The sequence below is a fragment of the Sardina pilchardus genome, chromosome 1 (assembly GCF_963854185.1).
Source record: "Sardina pilchardus chromosome 1, fSarPil1.1, whole genome shotgun sequence".
In the NCBI taxonomy this organism is placed as follows: Eukaryota; Metazoa; Chordata; class Actinopteri; order Clupeiformes; family Clupeidae; genus Sardina; species Sardina pilchardus.
The window spans coordinates 44,686,324-44,704,603 of NC_084994.1; the positions used below are offsets into that span (position 1 = coordinate 44,686,324).

Consider the following 18,280-nt stretch of genomic DNA (forward strand, 5'->3'; position numbering starts at 1 on the left):
TGCCTGTGTGTGCTTGCAGCGAGACTTCACAGAACCGATAGAAAAAGACACAGAAGGGATAGAAAGAGTATGACAGAGACAGAGAGAGAGAGAGAGAGAAGCAGAGATGGGGGGGGCAGAGGCAAAAGGCTTCTCCCTGGAGCCTTGGTATTGTCCAGTTATTAGCTTTGGGCCTCTACACAAAGAAGAACACACTACTGTTTATTTGTCCAATGAGAAATTTTACACTGACAGCAGTAACATAATGAAACTCTGTGGAGAGTAGCAGTGCAACACTGGGAAAATGAGCGCCATTATCTAAACAACAACTCAGCGCTCACATACTGTTCACATAAAACAAAGTTACAAGGACAACCAGAACCTAAAGGCCTATTATATATGCAGTGCAGTAGTGTGACGTTTACTCCTTACATTTCCATTTGTGCAGGGTTTCTGCAGGTTTCAACAAGTTAAACTCAAGACTTTTTAAGACCATTCTGAATACAATTTAAGACCTCTCACCATACCAGCAAGAAAGGGTGTTAAATGGATGCTAACACAGTTAAGACCTACAAAGACCCCGTGCGTGATATTCTAATCCATTTATGACATCTGAAATGTCGTAATATGCCTAAAATCCCTATTATTCAATTTTAGACCCCTGTGGAAACCCTGTTAATTAATTTACTAGACCTTTCCATTCAAACTGAAGCGTAGCACCCTTCAGATATGCTGACGATACTTGATACGCATATTCATCAGTATGTGAGCTGACTGAATATCTTCAAACTCATGACATTACTCTTGCTCTACCACCTGAGCTCCAGAGCCAGTGAGTGCACGCATTGAAACGTGCGAGGGATGCATCAACTTGTCTAAGTTAAGGGAATAACAAAGTTTAATATGAAAAAACGGTGAAGTGTTCCTTTAAGACCGCTCACCATACCAGCCTGAAAGTGTTAGATGGATGCTAACACAGTTAAGACCTACAAAGACCCAGTGCGTGATATTCTAATCCATTTACGACATCTGAAATATCTAAAATCTTCAATTTTAGACCCTGTGGAAACCCTGTTTATTAATTTACTAGACATTTCCATTCAAACTGAACCATGGAACCATTCAGATATGCTGGCGATACTTGATACGCATATTCACCAGTATGCGAGTTGACTGAATATCATCAAACTCATGACATTACTCTTGCTCTACCAGGAACAGCACTCGCCAGTGTTGCCAAAGTCAACTCAGCTCATCACCTCACCTCATCAAATGCACAACTCACACTTGGCCCTTCCACCGCTCAGGCCGGACGTGACATGAAAGGACGAGTCCCGTCAGCACGTCCCCGCTGCCGAGGGCGAGAGGGGCGAGAGGGGCGAGGGAGGCGAGGGGGGCCCACCCAGGGCGGACGGGCGTTGTCCGGCGCTTCTCGTCGGGCTAACTCTGACACGGGCAATCATCAGCTGGCACCGTAGGGCTACTTCCCTCCACTGACACATACGCCACCGATCCTTTCTCACCAAACGGACGGTGCCGACGGCTTGACGCGACTCTTCCCAATCTCCGTCTTCATGGCGCCGCACCTGGTTGTGGACGTGGAGCCCTTGCTCAAGTGGGGGGCAATGAGGAGGAGAAGTGCTCCCCTGGGCCGTCAGTGGAGAGGGGAAGAGTGAGGGACGCCGAGGGCCTGGTGCTCAGCGCACTGTTTACACTGCTGCACGGCAAACGGCACAGCCATAGAAAAACGACATTCCCCACAGTCAGGCACAGCTGGGATGCTGTTTTGATGGTTGCCATGGAGACAATAGGGAGCAGACAGATAGATAAAGAGCGAGAAAGAGAGAGAGAGAGCGAAAGAGAGAAAGAAAGAGAAACAAGAGTTCTCTGGCTGCAGGATACATAAATATTTTATATGTACTATTTTCTGCCTCTTTATCCTTTGTTCTTATAATCTGCAATTAATCATTCTCTGTAAATGCTCCCATATTGTTGTTTAATCCAACATGAAATAAATTGGAGACCTCCCAGCACGGCCATCTGCCAAGGTCATTCGGGCAAATTCCAATAATTCATTCCACAATACTGAAATCACTCGATTGTTTTAATAGCAGAATCTTAAACACTGCTTGCTATTGTTTTAATCTTCAGCACTGAAACAAATTTAACAAGTTAGGTTTGATTCTCGCATATCACAAGGCCCAATGTATAGTGCACTAGCCCCACCTGGTGGCTACCACTTTCACATGAAAGCAGATTTACACATTGGCTGCCAACCACTGATTTGTGTTTCCTCAAGCAATTTTTTGATGGTTTTTATAGAAACCATTGATACCATTCATATTATAATAATAGTAATTAAGGGTTTCCATCACAGATCCATCACCATCTTTACTGTGAATGGGCATGAACTTCATCACATGCTGTGTTCCCACAGGGAAAAAGGCAATATCTTACACAATAGATCAAATACATATACCAAGTATATCGGAAGACCAGAAAAATAACAACTGTGCCTATATTTGTGTCATTTATTCAATCACTTCTCAGTCAGTCCCAATGTAAAGTGAGTGCTTCAAAAGACTTGGGGTACAGTACTGCACACAAACACTCCATACCACTCCACCCAACACCCCCACCTTCTACAGACCTCCTCCTCTCCTCCATGAGGTAGCCTAACTCCGTCTCCTCCTTAAGCAGCTCGCCCTCTGCCCACTCGGGATCCTGTTCCCCAGCGTCCTGCTGCCTTTTCGTCTGTAAACGTTGCGGTGTGGGGTGGTGTGAAGGCGGGCGCCTGTCTACTATCCAGACTGCGTGTTAGCCTTCTAGAATATTCTGTCTTTCTGTGCGTGCCCCCCCGCCGCCGCCAGTCCCCTGTGTATACGCCTCCGAGGGGTGAGGGGGGACCGCAAGAGAGGGGAGGAAGATCCACCAGCTCCTCCGCTCTGCTACTAGCCGTGTCCGTGACCTGAGGGTCGCTTGCCTAGAGAGAGGAAACAGAACAACTACAGGTCATCTACATACACATCTGATGCCTAGCTGTGAAGAGTGCTATACATGTTTTTCCATTGCTACCGTTTTCAACTTGGTTAAGACTCGGACATGGTTAATATTCTACTACATCCATTCTAGGTTTTTTTTTTTTTTTTTTAGGTGTTTTTATTTATGGTATGCACCGTTTTGTTTAAAGCAACACTAAAGAGTTTTTTGTACCTTCAAATAATGTTTCCAAAATCATTTCAGTGCTTTATCAACTCGTAACAGGGTGAACGGCACTTCTGCATTCATTTTGCGGTCCTCTATCGGCTATAACCACACTAAGTATGTTTACCAGATCGGGTGGCGGATCTGTAGTTCGATGGAATGAGACATAATAAACGACAAGTTTGACTTGCTTCCATGCCGCTATACATCATACTTTCATAAAATCATGCAACTTACTCAATCTTGTCTGTGGACATTGCTATTTGCTGGATAAACAAATAGTGTGTGTGCGACAGAGGGAAAGTGCTTTAGTGTTGCTTTAATTCACTTTTGTTTTTTGTCCTACTCAGCTACATCTAATGCTGCACTAATGCTATGACTGTATGACTATTCTCAGACCAAGACAGGCAGGCACTACAAGACATACAAGACATCACCACTAGAGGGACTTTAGGTTCTTGAGCTTGTCCACTGCCTCATTGGTCAGGGCTCTCACCTGTGGCAGTCAAGTCAGCTGAACATTTTCTTCAGCTTGGAGAAGAAGCCATCTTGCTCCTTCTTTCCCTCCTCTTTCTGGCTCCCCTGCTGCTGCTGCTGGTGCTGCTCTCCTCCAGAGGACTGGCTACTCTTGGCCCTGGCTGGAGTACAAAACCAGGCTGGTCAGGCCACCTGCTAGCACCAGCTCAACACTACCAGCACATGGGAAGCAGCTGTTAAAAAGGTAGAGCCAAACAATGCTAGAATACTATCCTTCTTGCCCTGTCAGCTCGCAGCATTGTTTGAATAAAGATTCTAAGATGTAGGCCTACAGAATACACTGTATATGCAGCGTTAAGCAAAAGATTATATGAATTAGGCTTCAAATGACCTGCTCTTGTGTCAGCTCATCTGAGTGGAGTAAGTGATTTATATTTGGGGGAATCCACACTAGCATAGAAGAGTGGTTTTGTGTGTGTGTGTGTGTGTGTGTGTGTGTGTGTGTGTGTGTGTGTGTGTGTGTGTGTGTGTGTGTGTGTGTGTGTGTGTGTGTTAGGGGGATTGTAATTGTAATTTTCAGGCTTGTGTGACGTCACATTTCCACTCCAAGACAAATCGAGGACAAATCCCACCCTGTGTGTGTCTGAATGTGCTGCAGCCAAAGGGTTATTACATGCCAAGTCATGTAGACCTATTCCATTGGACAAATTCCCATAAATTCCACAAGTCCGTAACCCCCCCACCCCAGCCTGCTGAAAATCCATGAGACAAACTGAGAAAAGCTACCAATTTTGGATGAGCTGGCGTGGAATAACCCCTGTGCTAATCTTGTTGTGTCTGCACTGGCAAGTCCTCGACCTGGCTGAATTCCCAACTTGGCTCCTACAATCTGGCCCCCTAATAATCCCCCAGTGTAATTAGCGCGTTCATTCCCTCCCTCTCCGCCTCAAGCTGATGTGTGGTGAGCGTTCTGGTGCATAATGGCTGCCGTGCATCCAGGGGGTCAGGATTTGGAGGGTTAGCTTCAGCCAGTTAGCATGTCATTTGGCCGCCGACATCTTTGAAAAAATGGCGTTCCATGGTTGTACCATATCCGGCACCAGCGCATGCACAAGACAGCTCATGCACGAGCTGTCTCAGCTCATGCACGAGCTGTCTCAGCTCATGCACGAGTTTCGATTTCGGCACGAGCGTCCTCGCGCGTCCATGCTGATAACGCATTCTAGAAGACATAAATAAAATGACTGACTACTAGGATTAAGTTACCGATAGCCTACTTGATGCCTGTGGATTATCATTATACCAGGCTTTGTGAATAAAAGAAAAAAGCAAATGTCGTTCTAATAGGATACTATTATTTGCATTAGACTATGTATGAGTTGGCAAGGTATGATAAGACATTCTAGGAAATGCGAAGAAATTCTCTAACTAAACCCAATTATTAACCTACTCGCTGTCGTGTAGGCTAGGCTATGAAAACTATTTTAAAACGCTCAGCTGCAGACCTGTAGCCTAGTTCATAACAACGCAGCGTTGGGGGTCACCGCCTACAGTAGATAACGGCAAAAGTTTCCGACAGTGACAGCAGACTTAAAATGCATGCTGCTCGAAACATAACACATGGATGCGCGCTTCTACCGGTAAGCCTATAATATGCGTTGTCTTCATTTCGTCTGTCTACAAATGTAGGTTTAAACTGCAAATTCACACTGGGTGCAGCACAAATAGCATATCTGGTATCCACACGTTTCTTACATCCCATGTCTACTTATTAAGAGTCATTTTCGTCGGGTAGACAGCCTATTGCGCACATAACGGCTACAGTCAGTTCAAAGCATTTACTGTGGGGATCATATTTATGTGTATGCTAAGTGAATTCTTGCTCAATATTGACTCGCCATGTTTATTATATCGTGACATATGCATATCACATTATAGGATTTCGAGACAAGGGGCAAACTTCTCCACCACCATCCCAACTCAAATAATTAAATACATTTGCGCCTGTAACGATAGGAGCGCGTTCACGAACACCTTCTCTCACTCTCCAATCTTCATCAACGATGTACCTATGTTGTCTCGTTGTAACGTGGAACCTAATTGGCTCATTCTAGCTGGTGACGGAAATGGACACCCATGGAACGCCATTTTCTCAAAGATGGCTGCGGCCAATTTCAAACTTTTTTGGCTGAAGTAGCTAGCCTAGCATCGGCCATTGAAATGAATGGGGGCGGGACTTAGTCCCTCTCTCCAGTTCTTATAATACCTCCATGCGTGCATCACCCTGGTGGGTCCTACACATTGGAGGTGGTTAGTGAGGTTCCCCTGTAAAGTACTTTGGGCGCCTCTATGAATGCAAGTTGTTGTTGTTGTTGTTGTTGTTGTTGTTGTTGTTGCTGTTGTTGCTGTTGTAAGTATGGAGAGACTCGTCCACCGTACCTGTAGGAGTGACCCCGTTGACCGTGCCCTGCACGTCCTCCTCCTCCTCAGCATACTCCAACAGAAGGCTCCTCTGCCTCCGGCTCAGTTTCCTACACGAGATGGAGGGCAGACAATGAGACGGGACAATGACTAAAAAAAACTACACATCAGCCATCTTGAGTGTATGCTGGAGGGTAAGTGATGTGATGGAGTCAGGGGGGCTCTCTCAACCTCTCTCCTCGATCCTTGATGCTCGGTCCTCCAGGCTCGTTCCCACTGATCTATAAAGATCACTGGATAGACTATCCCATTGTTGCCGCCCCATCATTCTCTATCTAGATCAGTTGGAACAAGGGCCGAGGAAGGAAGGGAGGATTGATAAACAGATAAAGAGAGCCCTACAGTCTCTCTTACTTGGGGATCTTGATCTTGACGTGGACGTAGTGGTCCCCGTAGCTGTAGCTGTTCATGCGCTGGATGCCCTTGCCCTGCAGCCTGAGGCGCTGGTCCGGCTGCATCCCGGGAGGGATCTGAGGGTTCGGAATGGCCACAGATGACTTCACTTCATACTACTGTACAGCGTAATTACCCAACTATTAGCCGCGGCTTATACATTGATTTTGCAACATTTCTCCAGCTACTGTATGAGATTACTACACGGGGACAGTTGATGGTATTAATACGTTTTTGGTTTCTTTTAACTTGCAGACAACATTGTCCTGTGGCTTATACACAATGCGGGTAATACACAGGAAATTACTGTAGCACTTGCCTAAACACAATGCAAATTGCTTTTAAGTTAACTTAAGAGACTATCAATGAACCTTGGTGTGGGGTAACACATTGTGTACGATGTCCTGCATAACAAGCGCGACAAGCTCAAGGTACTAAGCATGGATGGAAATGCCAACGTTACACCACAGATCCTTGACAAACGGATCGGTAGATCCACAGCCCTAACGGTGGCGGAGTGAGCCTCAGTCCCACCTGTATGCTGATGGGGTCGTGGAGCCCCTGCGTGGTGGCCGTGCCCCCCAGGACGGCCTGGGCCACGGAGATGAACGCGTCCGAGTGGATGTCCGGACCGTCGCGTCTGAACACCGGACTCTTCTGGACCTGAGCATGTGTGAGCGAGAGCGTGTGTGTGTTATTATAAAGTGGCATTCACACAAACATTAATACATTTCACATGCTAGACACAGCTGCTAAAGAACCCTACTGAACACTTGAGGTGGCTCCCATTCATCTGACTAAGGCTATGCAAATGGCAAACTAGGGCCACTGTCAACAGAAAGATCTCAATGCCCAACACCGAATTAAATCACTACTTCATCTCCAAGCTAATTACTTTTACAACAAATATGGGAGAACAAAAAAAGCCGGAGAAAAGCAACAAAAGAAACACGTTCACCCACCCAGAGACAGACTGAGGTGTGAACAGCTGATTAGGATGTTCAGGCATTCAGGAACGTCACCTGCATTGACTGTTGAGATGTTTGCTAAGATTAACCTGTCTTTCTGACAGCACATACTGTACACACTTTTCCTTTCCAACAGCTGATTATCTCCTGGGCCAGCAGCACACAATAGACAGAGTTCAGAGAATGCAGGCTAATCTAATTAGATTTTTCCACAGTGCTTCCATTAGCAAGCTAGAATAGAATATACTTTTTTGATCCCGTCTCTGCATTTAACCCAATTTAGCCAAATTAGTGAACACACAGCACACAGTGAGGTGAATCACACGACCCAGAGCAGTGAGCTGCCTGCCCAACCAGCGGCGCTCGGGGAGCAGTGAGGGGTTAGGTTGCTCAAGGGCACTTCAGCCGTGGACTGGTCGGGGATCAAACCGGCAACCCTCAGGTTACAAGCCTGATGCCCTAACCAGTAGGCCACGGCTGCCCCCTAAGAGCTAAGCACCTCTACACAACCCAAACGTACAGTATACAGTAACAATGGACCTCTGAAGTTCGCCTACAAAAAGAACCCAAAGCTGCCATCTTTGCCCATATAAAGAGATCCGGGAGTTAATTGAAGCTAACTGCCTATGGCAAGTTGTATTGTAAGTTAGCTCTAGGGTAGCAAAGATCATAGTGTGCCGTCTTCACCTAACAATCACCACAGCATCCACTAGACGGCAGTGGACAAATAAACTGTGTAGCGAAAAACGTCTGCATTTCCAATGTCATCATCCCCGCGAGAGTTTAACAGGTGCGATAATTGAAAATCCTCATGCTATTTTCCCATGGGAAAAAATCTCAAGATACCAGATCTCCTTATTTGGGCAAAGATGGTAGCTTTTTTTGAACTTCAGAGGTCTATGGGAAATAGAGGAGATGTTCCTCCATGTTTGGGCTGAGCCCTGTCTCAGTGCCGGCTGATTTACTCACTCTAAACGTGATGTACATTTCCTTCTTCCCCACAGGCATCCGCACAGTCTGGCCGTCATCCACACCTGAAACGGAACCAGAACAGAGAGGAGTCAGAGGACTACTAAACATGACAGGAACCAAAGAACCAAAGCACTTCCTGCAGAACAAAGAGTTCATTTGACTAGGCCGCCAAACATTTTTGTAAGTCATCATGAAATACAGAAGCTTTAACTTAAATTGTTAACTAAATGAGTAAATGTTCTCTCCAAATGCTGATGTTTGAATGCAAAAATCCCTTCAGCTTTTAGGAGCCGACTGATTGAGAAGTTGAACCACAGAGCCAGAGGCTGTATAAAGCGTGGAGCGACCGAGTTGTTCTACACCACTGTTCTATCATCTCAGCGCTCTACACCCGAGGGGTGCCTCACCAGGCGGTACCGGCACCGTGACGGTGTGCTGCTGCTGGGTCAGGCCCCGGCCCCGGCACAGGGCACAGGGCGTGATGACGATAGAGCCGCGGCCCCCACACCGGCGGCAGGACGAGCGCATCATGAAGGGACCCGTGTTCACAGACTCCTGCAGGGGGCAGCAGAGGGCCGAAGATAAACAAACCTTCATTCAAAAACACTGTTTTCCACACAGGGCTGTGGGTTACCTCTTTTCTGATCATAGCACTGGTGACCCAGAGGTCGATAGTTTTGAAGCACCATCCACAAAATCTGTAGCATTGGTGTGTATTTACAAACACCTCATCTGTAGGCTACACTCTAGAAAACAATCTAAATAAGGTGTCACTGGTGTTAAGCTTGTAAATCTTAGCATCATTTTTTTGCAGCATGTGCTACAGATATGTATGTACCTTGTACAGCCCTGCCATAGTTTTCATCATCCCCATCATAACTGTGGAGCCACTAGGGAGCCAATTTAGCAGTAAGCTGCCTGCCTGAGTTACATTATTATTTACAGAGCCCAGGAGGTGCCATTGTAAGATTTTGTTTGTACATCAAGAAAACGTGTGCACATTTTTACTTAATTGAAACTTACATTTACTTACATTTAGTTATACATTTAGTTAATAATGTTACATTATCATTTAGCTGGATATGGCTCCGTAGCAGGTCAAATATGATGATGATTAAGCTTTCATACACCTGTAATAACCTAACCGGTCCTTTAACCCATTTAACCTAACCGGTCCCATAACCCATGCACACCTGATCTAATACCTGAATGAGCATGACTGAACAGAAAAAGACATATCATATATCCTAGTCAGACCAGACGTGACGGCGATAAGGTACAATATAGAGGACTCTTAAAATGAAGATGGTTTCCTCACCATGCCTGTGCCATTGCAGTAGTGGCAGTGCTGGACTTTGGTGCCAGGCTCATTTCCTTTGCCATCGCAACGCGGGCACGTGTCCTCCAGGTTGACCGTTATCGGCTTGTTGACACCCTTGGCGGCTTGAGTAAACGTCAGATCCATCACAAACTGGGGGACAAACACACAGAAAAAAACAATAAAATGTAACCATCGTCAATACTCACTTATGCAAGACATTACTAATCATATGGCTCAATTGATACATCAGATTACTCACACTCGCACAGAGCTCGCAAATATACCTTACTTATTGTGCAAATCATTCTAGCTAAGTGTGTTCTGAACACAAAAAAGGCAAATTAATCTGCAATGAACCAAAAGTGTTGCCACTACTCATGAGCTATCAATCCTTTGCAGTTGTGCCTAAATAATATAGTATAATAGTTCAAGTAGCTGTTACAGACAGGTGTTTGATTGCAAGAACGCTTGTTCTCAATGTCACTTATGGAGATTCCCTCTTCTACTATAAAAGATTTCCTCTACTATGTGTCCTGCCTCTGCAGGTGTCGGCACATATCAGCGGAGACAGGACACACCTCTGGAGGCTGCTCGAATATGGAGCCGAAATCTCCGAACCCCCGCGCTCCGGTGAAATCGCCAAAGATCTTGCGGAAGAGCTCCTCGGGGTCCACGTTGGAGCCCGTTCTCCAGAACTGCTGCTCTCTGGCGCTGCTCTGGCCCGGACCGCTGGCCGAGCCGTACGTGTCGTACTGCCTCCTCTTCAGCTCGTCACTCAACACCTGGGGGGGAGACGTTGCACATTACCGCTAAATAAGATTAACTTATATACCGTAGCACATTTAATATCAGCACACAGTACCACAATATTGTCTACATTAAGTTGTTTCTGAACCATCATTATTACTTTTCATATGTTGCTACAAAGTATTATTATTGTTTATTATGCGTGTTGTTGTTGTCGTCAATATTACCACCATCTTTTCACTTTTTCTACTTTTGGTTATTGAGGGATATGATATGGCGTGGATGTGAAACCATTCAAGCTTCAGATATGTCTATACCTCGTATGCCTCTGCACATTTGGCAAACTTCTCTTTTGCTTGAGGGTCATCTGGACTGGTATCAGGGTGGTACTTCTTTGCCATCTGAGGAACCGAAAATGCAGTAATTATAGTAATCCAAAGTCTGAAAACGTCACTCTATTCTGTGAATGTACAGTAACATGTGTTAATCATTAATATACTATTAATATACTAATATAAAGTTGATAATATCTGTAACTTTAACATCCAGTTCACAGTTCGCTGCCATATAATGAGGCCATCAAAATCATTCATTTGTAGAGCAACTATCATCATTTTAATAATCATAATAAGTCTCTTATGGACCTTATGACCTCACCTGGTAATATGCCTTCTTGATGTCTTTCTGCGACGCATTGCGCGGAACACCCAAGAGTTTGTACAGATCCTCCTTGTTCTGACAGACTGCACTGGTGTGGAAGGGCTGAGCACTGAGAACATGCCTGGCCTTGGACCCTGCATACAGTGTAAAAGAACTGTGCTTAGCACAGAATCTCAATCTGTACATTTGACAACTACGGCAGAAAACCAAAAGAGGACAACTCTAATCTAACGTTTCTTCTGTTCGTAGCAAGCAACAAGGGATTAGCATTTTTGGATTAAGATTACAAACAATGGAACACCGAAGTGTCATCACTTGCAGGCAACACACAACAAAGGCTCATACAAGTTCACGTACAAACACTTCAAAGACAGAATGTCTAGTCCTGATCGAATCCACAGTCAATTGATGGACATGACTGACGTGCGTGGTTCTGAGGTTAACATAATTTGAAATGATCTGATACCAACATGAAGATGGGGGTCAAATAGCCTGCCAATTAATTGACATAATAAGACTTCTCAAATTCCGTCGCGTCACACCAGTCCTAACAAACCCCTGGGTCTTCAAAAGACCAGTTGAGTGAATTGAATGTATCAGGTCACTTGTGATGGTAACCCTACTCAAAACGCAAGTTTGTTAGTTTGTATAACTATGTTGCCCTTGTGTAAGGCTGTTGCATCATCATAGCAAAATTGTGGATAGCTAACGTCAACTACGCTAACGCTAACCAGTTAAAATGACAGGACAGCAGTCGTTCACAGTATTTTACCCCTGGGAGAGTACATATAAACAATGCTCTGCATCAAACTCAACTCTAAACTTCATTATTTTCTTGTTTGCTAGCACAGCAACCATTAACGTTAGCCAAGTAGCTTACATGACAACCTCCTCAATGTCACGCTGCTTGCCGCTTTCCAACACCTCTCATGACCAACAAATGAATAACAACGTGTTCCAGTAAACGTCAGGACCCGTGCATCACCGTATACTGAAGTGACAAAACCAGATACTTTGAAAGGTCCAGTGGATAAGGCAACTGATATTAAGCGTGCAGTACGACTTGATGTGGACGCCGCCATCTTTACGTAGCGATAAGTCCAATGAGGTCTACTGCGCATGTCAGTACGCTTCCTGGTATCTTGTCTTAAGAAATGAAGAGAATAAAAAATATATATCATTCATGACTTAAGTCTTACACAACTGTATTTACATCAGTCATCAGAAGCCATAATAAGTGACATCTTTTCAAGTCTACCAAGTAATTTGAACTATATGATAACTTATATATTTTTATTACAGTAAGCCCATATTAGGGCCTATCTCATTGTATAGCCTATTATTTCATTTTATTTCTTTGCCTCTTTTTTCCATTACACTATGTACAGCACTTTGGTCAGTGTGAACTGTTGTAAACGTGCTTTATAAATAAATATTACCTACTTACTTACTTCATGACCATTGAAAACAAACCCACTCTCCCTCATGTGTTCCATTAGGCCCATTGTAGACATTTACGCTATTATTTAATGTTAGGCTACCTATACCTATAATTAATTGGAAATGGGTTATAATTATATTAACAGGAATTAAATGTACAGTTATAGGCCCTATATGAAAATGCCTAATATCAGATTTCAATTCAATTCAAAGAACTTTATCTTTAGGAATGAGGCTTTTGTACTCATGCGAAAAATCAGTCTGAATACCCTCTTGTATTCCTGAGTTTTTAAGTGACAAGCTGTGCTCATAGAGAGGAAAAGTTTCAAAGGCCTGGGAAGCAATAAGACACATCAACATGTTGTAGTCTACAACAACAACAACAACAACAACAACAACAGTGCTCTAAAAAGCTTCAAAGTTTATTGCTATAATCATAGCAGAATGATTTGCATGTATCAATATCGTGCTTGGCAGTGTGAGTGTGTCGACATGGAGAAGATCATCCGATGAAGATGCCAATCAAGCAGTTGTACATACAGTATAAAAATAATATAGCAACTGAGAGTAACACATTTAGTAGGTATATCTTGCTTAACTAAAGAGTTCCCATCCGGACAGCACCTGTTCTCAGACACTGAGTAGTACACAGTATACCCACATACAGAACATCTCACAATGACACACAGATCAAAGCAAATATCAAGGCAATGATTTCAGTAAGAAACCGTAACACAGTGTGTGTATCTGTGTGTGGAAGAAGGTGCATGTGTGTGTGTGTGTGTGAGAGAGAGAGTATACACTTTAGAGTGCATGTGTGTGTGAGAGAGTAACATGCACTTTAAAAACATACCACAAAGCAATAAATAATGTTTTGTGTTTTAATTAAAAAGAAAAACTAGAGTTGAACAATTTGGAGAAAACATTGCAATTGTGATTACAATTTGCAATATGATTCTTTAATGGGAATGATCTGATTCAGTTCAATATTCCAGATATCTCTTTAATTTGTGCCACCCCTGATTGGTGAACAGGCCCAGTGCACAAGAAGCACAGCACCCCCAACCAACTGGGAAGCTCAATAATCAGAATGTCTATGCCCCACACTATGCACACAAGTGACAAAAATGCAAATGCAGATGTGACAAAATTAACTGAATGTTCTCCAAAGTATTTCCAGGTTCAAAATTCATGTATTCTGGTGGGTGTTTTCGTGACTCTTTTAACTGATTTTCTTGTTTTGCTGTTGCATTTTGGGTGTTGTGATGTTACTTTGGCTTGATTTCATGGCTACCGGAATGAGGCCTGGCTAGAGGTTGCTTGCCTCCGTTTGAAAACTGCATTCCTCCTGAAATCCTTCAATGGTACAGCTTGGAGATTATGGATTTGCAGTCCTTCTCCAACTCCTTCTGCTCGTACTCAAACTCCTCTTTGTCGGCCAGTCCGTTGTTCTCTATCCAGGTAAAGGTCTGTTTGCACCGCTCATCAACTGCCTTAATGCTGCTCTTAATGTTGAACGAATAAGACTCCAGGGAGTTCTTGGCAGCAACCTTCTTCCTGAGAATGTCATCTTCTATTTTGTATTTCTCTGCATCCTGTATCATCTGCTCAATCTCATCCTTGCTGAACCATGGAATGTCAGCTGTGGCAGATATCTTCTTCCTCTTCTTGCCAGTGCTTTTGGTGACTGCTGACACATTGAGGATTCCATTAGCGTCAATGTCAAAGGTCACCTCAATCTGGGGGACTCTGCGTGGGGCCTGAGGGATCCCAGTCAGCTCAATCTTGCCCAGCAGGTTGTTGTCCTTGGTCATGGCTCCTTCTCCCTCATACACCTGGATGGTGTCAGAGCACGGGGTAATGGTCTTGGTATGTATGGTGGGGACGGTGGTGTTGCGCTTCATGAAGGTAGTCATGACTCCTCCAGCCGTCTCGATGCCCAGAGACAGCGGGGCCACATCCAGCAGCACTAGATCCTGGACGTTCTCAGACTTGTCACGCGTGAGAATGGCGGCCGTGACTGCAGCACCATAGGCCACTGCCTCATCAGGGTTGATGCCCTTGTTCAGCTCCCTTCCATTGAAGAAATCCTGCAACTGCTTCTGGATTTTAGAGATCCTGGTGGAACCTCCCACCAAGACGATGTCATGTATTTGTGACTTGTCCAGCTTGGCATCTCTCAGGACCTTCTCCACAGGCTCAAGGGTTCCCCTGAAGAGGTCGGAGTTCATCTCCTCAAAGCGAGCTCTGGTGATGGAGGTGTAGAAATCAATGCCTTCATAAAGAGAGTCGATCTCAATGCCGGCTTGGGAGCTAGAGGAAAGTGTCTTTTTGGCCACCTCACATGCTGTGCACAGCCTCCTCAGTGCCCTCTTGTTCTGGCTGATGTCTTTCTTAAACTTCCTCTTGAACTCCTCCACAAAGTGATCCACCATGCGATTATCAAAGTCTTCCCCACCCAGGTGAGTGTCCCCAGCTATGGCTTTCACCTCAAAGAAGCCATCTTCAATGGTTACGATTGAAACGTTTAAGTACACACCACCGAGGTCAAAGATGAGGACATTACATTCACACCCGATGTCTTTATCCAGTCCATAAGCAATGGCTGCTGCTGTGGGCTCGTTGATGATCCTAAGCACATTCAGTCCAGCGATCACTCCAGCATCCTTGGTGGCCTGGCGCTGTGAGTGGCTAAAGTAGGCAGGTACAGTGATGACGGCATTGTTTACTTTCTGACCCAGGTAGGCCTCAGCAATCTCCTTCATCTTGCCCAGAACCATGGAGGAGATCTCTTCTGGGTAAAATGTTTTGTTTTCTCCTTTGTACTCCACTTGAACTTTGGGCTTTCCTTCATAATTTATTACTTTAAAGGGCCAATGATCCAAGTTACTCCAGGATTGCATGACATGCTCATCAAACTTTCGTCCAATCAGACGCTTGGCATCAAAGACGGTGTTATTGGGGTTCATGGCCACCTGATTCTTTGCAGCATCACCAATCAGTCTCTCTGTGTCTGTAAAGGCCACATAATTCGGGGTGGTTCTGTTGCCCTGGTCGTTGGCGATGATCTCCACTTTTCCATGCTGGAACACCCCCACACAGGAGTAGGTGGTACCCAGGTCAATACCGATGGAAGCACCTTTTGCTGATGACATCTTGATTTCTGAACATACAAAAAAAAAAAAAAAATTCAGAATCGAATTAAAAATGTTAATAGCCTATGTTATGATATTACTGATGCACCATTAATTAGGCCTACAGCATGCCCCTCTCTTCCAATAACTAAGTTAAATGAATTAGTAAATATATAATGTTTTTGCTATCGATTTCTGTATATCATATTATATATATATTTTTGGGTAGCCTATGGATTTTTGGCAGTTTAGTGGTTATTCCATAAAATAGGCCTATGTAATGTAAATGTGGTCATATTACATTTCAATTGACTAAATAACAGGCATATAGTAAAGGGGAAAATAAATACATTTATGGAAGCATTGGAAAAAAACGTTTAGTAAATTGAATACATTTTCTCAACTTCAGAGATGTGTCCAGAATCAAAACTGAAATATAGGAAAGCAGCTGGGAACAGGCTATAATCCTGAAGAAGGACGAAGACTACTGTAACAGATTTGGTCCTCAATCAAATTTACCATCGAAGCAACTTTCAAAATCATCTCAACTACAGTACACACCACACTCCAGCAGGTTATATCTTTAAAAACATGTAGGTGTATCAGTAGTAGGGTATGAATCTACATAAAATTCAAGACATGTAGGCTAGGCTAATCATATGATAAGGACACTGACATGAGTTTTAAATGTTCTGACCTACATGGCTGATTTGACATTTTGATGTATTAAATTAGTCAGGGGGAGTATAGGAAAGGTAAGGTAAAACACAGATGGAAACAGATTTTATCACTTTTTACAGAATGCCAGCTAATCTCTTCCAAAGTCTATGAAATATACTCTTACTAAAAAACTATTGTATATAAGATTTCTAGTTCTTGTTGTGTATCTACGGTAGCCTATTCTGTACCTCTAATAGCCTTGCCCTCTAGGCCTACTGTTTCTATAGTAGACTATTAGACACAGACTCAGTGGACCTTGTCCCAAAATAGCCTATAAGATTCCTTTATTTCTATTTATATGCCTATTTTTCATAAGGTCTTTTTCACAGTCTTCAAAACACACTGTCAGACCTGATCAACTACATGTGCATTTACGCAGTGTAGCCTATTGTGCAACAGCCACTTCCTAGCCTAGGCCTACTGCCCGCGCTTTCGTTTCAAAGGAAAAGCTGTTGGCGCGCTATGGCTGGCTGTGCCAGTGCCAATGCCAGTGCCTGTAAGCGGCCACACCCGGCAACGTCAGTGGCGGTTACAAGTCGGGTAAGCTAGGCTAAATTAGGTTATGTATGAAAGTTAAAATAATGTCTGAGAATATTTAATCAATCCCAAATATGTTATTTTTTCTTTTTGCATAGTCAAGAGCTTCACTAGAAAGAGGAAAACAATCAAAAATATGAATCTAATTGGTGACGGTCCACAATTGAGCCTCGACTGCATTTTAGAATTGTTTGTTTTGCAATAGCCATTTCATTCATTTTACTGAAGCCTTGCCATAGCCTATTCGTTTACACTCACAGCAAAATTCTTAAGCATAATGGAGGAGCATCTGAAATCCTATCCAAAATCCGTTTATGCTTAGAATTTGAAGTTGGTCTCCAGTCACCTCAGTAAGGTACGATACGCAATTTATGCAAACAAAACCACAATATTTGCTATTATTTACTCACAGTGGGTTGACTTGAGGTTATCTTGTCAGGCTCCTGAATAGCTAGGCTACAGCTGAGCATCAGTGCACTGTTGGCAACTCAATGATTAAGAATTCCCGCGCAGTGAAATGTTGGGCTTTCCTTTTCTATTTGTTTCGGGAGCAGAGAACTCACACCAATGAAATTGTCGCCCGTTCTGCAGTAACCAATCACAATAGCATTAGACAGGCCTAATTTGTCTCAGAGCGCAGATAGGCCTACTGTCAAAGTCAGTCAGCTATTGTCACTTGCTCAATTTCTCCTCATGTACCAGACCACAGAGCCAAAAAATATATAGGCCTACTGAAATCACACACTGACTTGGCAGAAGTGTCCCTCAAGTTTCCTTACAGGATGGGAATAGGGTACATAATGTAATGTTTTCAAAACTTAGAGAAATAGGATGATATGGCAGTCTAGTAATTTCAATACACTCTTAGAAGTGTTACTCAGACAGTTTTTTTTATTATTATTTAATTTATTTAGATTAAGCTATGATAGTTTGTAGAATAGGCTATTTCCTGTGTCTTTTATTGATGGATCTTTAAGGTCAGTAATCTGGTCAAATCTTTCACTGGTTGTTTCAAATGAGCCTCTACAAAGTGTCCTTCCTGTGTTGAATCAGCCACATAGAGCAGTAGTTCCAAAGTGGTCAAGACCCCCAGGGGATCATGAGACAGCAGGAAATGATTTTCAGAAATACTTATTTTTAAAAGAGAGAAATATTAGGCATAATTATAACAAAATAGTAATTAATATTTTGCAAAATGGATAGGCCTAATTGATAAAAAAAAATAAAAAATAGTTACATTTCAAATA

At 43.6% G+C, this 18,280-nt stretch overlaps 2 protein-coding genes across 3 annotated transcripts; both read right to left on the minus strand.

The window, feature by feature from the left end:
* Positions 1 to 2,063: 2,063 nt before the first annotated feature.
* On the minus strand, positions 2,064 to 12,295 carry dnaja3b (DnaJ heat shock protein family (Hsp40) member A3b). Of its 2 annotated transcripts, XM_062545770.1 has the most exons (12): positions 12,083 to 12,295; positions 11,200 to 11,336; positions 10,860 to 10,943; positions 10,374 to 10,577; positions 9,793 to 9,945; positions 8,882 to 9,029; positions 8,472 to 8,536; positions 7,069 to 7,197; positions 6,496 to 6,611; positions 6,100 to 6,191; positions 3,680 to 3,821; positions 2,065 to 2,962 (listed from the first exon to the last, which is right to left on the minus strand). In XM_062545770.1, the coding sequence occupies exons 1-11, from the start codon at positions 12,282 to 12,284 to the stop codon at positions 3,694 to 3,696; spliced, it is 1,458 nt and encodes a 485-aa protein (XP_062401754.1). In that variant the 5' UTR covers positions 12,285 to 12,295; the 3' UTR covers positions 2,065 to 2,962; positions 3,680 to 3,693. The 2 variants fall into 2 exon arrangements, with proteins under 2 accessions (XP_062401761.1, XP_062401754.1); XM_062545777.1 differs by lacking the exon at positions 3,680 to 3,821 and having other exon boundaries at positions 2,064 to 2,962.
* Positions 12,296 to 13,446: 1,151 nt separating this feature from the next.
* On the minus strand, positions 13,447 to 15,797 carry LOC134092721 (heat shock 70 kDa protein-like). Its single transcript, XM_062545757.1, has one exon. It carries the CDS (start codon positions 15,795 to 15,797, stop codon positions 14,001 to 14,003), a length of 1,797 nt encoding a protein of 598 aa, XP_062401741.1. The 3' UTR covers positions 13,447 to 14,000.
* Between the last annotated feature and the right edge of the window lie 2,483 nt (positions 15,798 to 18,280).

Excerpts from the sequence above, each read along its gene's own strand:
- dnaja3b (XM_062545770.1), bottom strand. The coding sequence starts at position 12,284 with ATGGCGGCGTCCACATCAAGTCGTACTGCACGCTTAATATCAGTTGCC. Across the intron at positions 10,578-10,859 it reads AATGTGCAGAGGCATACGAG|GTGTTGAGTGACGAGCTGAA; the intron begins GTATAGACATAT and ends TCTCCCCCCCAG. Across the intron at positions 6,612-7,068 it reads ACGACCCCATCAGCATACAG|ATCCCTCCCGGGATGCAGCC; the intron begins GTGGGACTGAGG and ends CCGAACCCTCAG.
- LOC134092721 (XM_062545757.1), bottom strand. The coding sequence starts at position 15,797 with ATGTCATCAGCAAAAGGTGCTTCCATCGGTATTGACCTGGGTACCACC.